Consider the following 4,094-nt stretch of genomic DNA (forward strand, 5'->3'; position numbering starts at 1 on the left):
ATATTAACTGTCACAGACAAATAAGTTGTCCAAGATGGTGAAATATTTAAAAACGGTTTAAAACATGTGCCATGTTCCTATAATATTTGTATCCATGTTGATTAAAAAAAATAAATAAACACGTTTTATACCATTTTCTATAGGAAAGATTTAGTTAATGACTCAATTGGTCTAATCATTAAGTACATAGAAAAAGAAAAAGAAAAAAATATTATTATTAAAAAACACATTTATTTCGTTGTATTTATATCAAAGTGAGCAATTTAAAAGAATGGTATTTAAAAAGACAGTTTAAAAAAACGTGTACATCTCGGGCACTTATATTTAGTTTTTATTAATACTGTCGTGCTCAGCTTCCTGTCTGCGCCCGATCTAGTCTGTCGTGCTCAACTGGCTGCGCATGCGCAGTATGAATAGAGAGGCGGCACGCGAGGCCTAGCAACAGCAAACTGTTCTTCTGGCTTATTTTCTCAATGTCCTCTTCATTTAAATAATATCTTGAATCCGAGGGGAAACAACAAACCAAACAAATATGGAGATCGGAACTGAGATCAGCAAGAAAATTAGGGTAAGCCGTTTACAATGCGCAGACCTCGGCAGTGTTTAGCGTGCTCGCTAACCTACAGCTGTGTTTTAATGAATGTTTCCTGTTACGTGCGAGTGTCTGTTGTTGCTCTTTTTTTTTTGCATTTTATGTGCATTTTTGTATTATTAAATGTGTTTGGATTGTTTTTAATATAGTAAAAAGTTTGTTTTGTTTGTTGTGTGTTTGAATATCGGTGATCTTCACTAAGTACCATAGTATTCTTAACAGGACGTTGGGAATACCATGAATACTATGTTACATGAGCTTTCAGTACCATGATATGTTCTAAAGTGCCACGTGATTGTCATCTGATGCCATCATCGGTACTGTTTTGTAAAGGTTAAACGTGGTAGTTAGTGTTTGTCTGTTAAGTAGTAATGTATAGTGAAGATAACATTTTGTTTAGTCTTCTCCTGTAATAATGTAATTTCTTATTTTTCAGACTGCTATCAAAGGAAAGTTGCAAGAGCTTGGTGCTTATGTGGGTAAGAGTTCACATCAGATATGCATAATTTATTTTTAATCCACTACATTGTTTCATCAGTTTTTTAGTGTGCTTGCTTCAGAAGAAAAAAAACAGGAAGTTCTGCGAACTATTTAAAGAATCAGATCAAAGTGACAATTACAGCTGATGAACAATTACATTCTCACTCTTGCACTTTGCACTGGCTTTATAGAAGCTTTATATTTGTACTGCAAAGTGTTTGCAGCACAGCTGTATACAATAAGATATAGTGCCATGTAAAATTACAATAGCTTAAATAAGCTACATATTACCATGCAAAATGAGTAGCTTAAAATAAAATTTAAAGGAATTTTGCTTAATGTATTCACTCTCAGGCAATCCAAGATATAGATAAGTTTGTGTGCTCATCAGAACAGATTTGTAGAAATGTAGCATTCCATCAGTTGCTCACCAGTGGATCCTCTGCAGTGAATGGGTGCCGTCAGAATGAGAGTCCAAACAGCTGATAAAAACATCACAATAATCCACACCACTCCAGTCCATCAGTTAACATCATGTGAAAAGCTCTTCTGTTAATTGAAACGCTGGAGTAACCAATGTTATAAACAGAGGACTCATATTTTAGCCAGAAGCAAATGTTTGAAGTTAACTTCTTATCGATGGGTTTGAGAGTCGGACTGGTAACCCAAAGGTTGCGAGTTTGAGTCTCAGGTCCGGCAGGGATTGTAGGTGGGGGGAGGGAATGTACAGCACTCTCTCCCACCTTCAATATGAATCCTCCGCTATCAGTACATCTACGTTTCTCTCGAGCGGATCTAACTCGCCTTCACGTTATTCCTCTTTATTCTTATGATTTAGAGATGTAAACACAGCTCCGGCTCATCCTCTCACTCTCGATCATTTATTTAAAGACTGAATATCTGAATCTCTTCAAACTCACGCCGTTTGACAGCTGATGTCGTGAGCGTTTGTGTGTGTGTGTGTGTGTGTGTGAGAACGCGTGTGTCTGTGTCTGTGCGTGTGCATTAGCGCACCCTGGCGGACTGGAGGAGTGGCGCAAATAACATTTAAATTAGACAAAGCAATATATTATTTCATAATAATAAAAAAATGCACAAAATTTAAATACACAGTAAAAAAAATAGGTAGACTTCAAAAATAATTTATATTAACTGTCACTGACAAATAAGTTGTCCAAGATGGCGAAATATTTAAAAACAGTTTAAAACATGTGCCATGTTCCTATAATATTTGTATCCATGTTGATTTAAAAAATAAATAAACACGTTTTATACCATTTTCTATAGGAAAGATTTAGTTAATGACTCAATTGGTCTAATCATTAAGTACATAGAAAAAGAAAAAAATATTATTATTAAAAAACACATTTATTTCGTTGTATTTATATCAAAGTGAGCAATTTAAAAGAATGGTATTTAAAAAGACATTTTAAAAAAACGTGTACATCTCGGGCACTTATATCACTTATATTTTAATACTGTCGTGCTCAGCTTCCTGTCTGCGCCCGATCTAGTCTGTCGTGCTCAACTGGCTCAACTGGCGCAGTATGAATAGAGAGGCGGCACGCGAGGCCTAGCAACAGCAAACTGTTCTTCTGGCTTATTTTCTCAATGTCCTCTTCATTTAAATAATATCTTGAATCCGAGGGGAAACAACAAACCAAACAAATATGGAGATCGGAACTGAGATCAGCAAGAAAATTAGGGTAAGCCGTTTACAATGCGCAGACCTCGGCAGTGTTTAGCGTGCTCGCTAACCTACAGCTGTGTTTTAATGAATGTTTCCTGTTAAGTGCGAGTGTCTGTTGTTGCTCTTTTTTTTGCATTTTATGTGCAATTTTGTATTATTAAATGTGTTTGGATTGTTTTTAATATAGTAAAAATGTTGTTTTGTTTGTTGTGTGTTTGAATATCGGTGATCTTCACTAAATACCATAGTATTCTTAACAGGACGTTGGGAATACCATGAATACTATGTTACATGAGCTTTCAGTACCATGATATGTTCTAAAGTGCCACGTGATTGTCATCTGATGCCATCATCGGTACTGTTTTGTAAAGGTTAAACGTGGTAGTTAGTGTTTGTCTGTTAAGTAGTAATGTATAGTGAAGATAACATTTTGTTTAGTCTTCTCCTGTAATAATGTAATTTCTTATTTTTCAGACTGCTATCAAAGGAAAGTTGCAAGAGCTTGGTGCTTATGTGGGTAAGAGTTCACATCAGATATGCATAATTTATTTTTAATCCACTACATTGTTTCATCAGTTTTTTAGTGTGCTTGCTTCAGAAGAAAAAAAACAGGAAGTTCTGCGAACTATTTAAAGAATCAGATCAAAGTGACAATTACAGCTGATGAACAATTACATTCTCACTCTTGCACTTTGCACTGGCTTTATAGAAGCTTTATATTTGTACTGCAAAGTGTTTGCAGCACAGCTGTATACAATAAGATATAGTGCCATGTAAAATTACAATAGCTTAAATAAGCTACATATTACCATGCAAAATGAGTAGCTTAAAATAAAATTTAAAGGAATTTTGCTTAATGTATTCACTCTCAGGCAATCCAAGATATAGATAAGTTTGTGTGCTCATCAGAACAGATTTGTAGAAATGTAGCATTCCATCAGTTGCTCACCAGTGGATCTCTGCAGTGAATGGGTGCCGTCAGAATGAGAGTCCAAACAGCTGATAAAAACATCACAATAATCCACACCACTCCAGTCCATCAGTTAACATCATGTGAAAAGCTCTTCTGTTAATTGAAACGCTGGAGTAACCAATGTTATAAACAGAGGACTCATATTTTAGCCAGAAGCAAATGTTTGAAGTTAACTTCTTATCGATGGGTTTGAGAGTCGGACTGGTAACCCAAAGGTTGCGAGTTTGAGTCTCAGGTCCGGCAGGGATTGTAGGTGGGGGGAGTGAATGTACAGCACTCTCTCCCACCTTCAATACCACGACTGAGGTGCCCTTGAGCAAGGCACCGAACCCCCAACTGCTCCCCGGGCGCCGCAGCAT

At 36.3% G+C, this 4,094-nt stretch overlaps 1 protein-coding gene across 3 annotated transcripts in view; it reads left to right on the forward strand.

The window, feature by feature from the left end:
• The first annotated feature begins 2,631 nt into the window (after positions 1-2,631).
• The window catches only part of LOC107742714 (zinc finger CCCH domain-containing protein 14-like), a 16,566-nt gene continuing 15,103 nt past the window's right edge, over positions 2,632-4,094 (forward strand). For all 3 annotated transcript variants that reach the window (XM_016555746.1, XM_016555747.1, XM_016555748.1), the window contains exons 1-2: positions 2,632-2,778; positions 3,237-3,279. In XM_016555746.1, coding sequence (XP_016411232.1) covers positions 2,743-2,778; positions 3,237-3,279 — 79 coding nt within the window. In that variant the 5' untranslated portion in view covers positions 2,632-2,742. The remainder of the gene's footprint in view (positions 2,779-3,236; positions 3,280-4,094) is intronic.

The sequence above is a fragment of the Sinocyclocheilus rhinocerous genome, unplaced genomic scaffold (assembly GCF_001515625.1).
Source record: "Sinocyclocheilus rhinocerous isolate Xijiao unplaced genomic scaffold, SAMN03320098_v1.1 scaffold1038, whole genome shotgun sequence".
Classification (NCBI taxonomy): Eukaryota; Metazoa; Chordata; class Actinopteri; order Cypriniformes; family Cyprinidae; genus Sinocyclocheilus; species Sinocyclocheilus rhinocerous.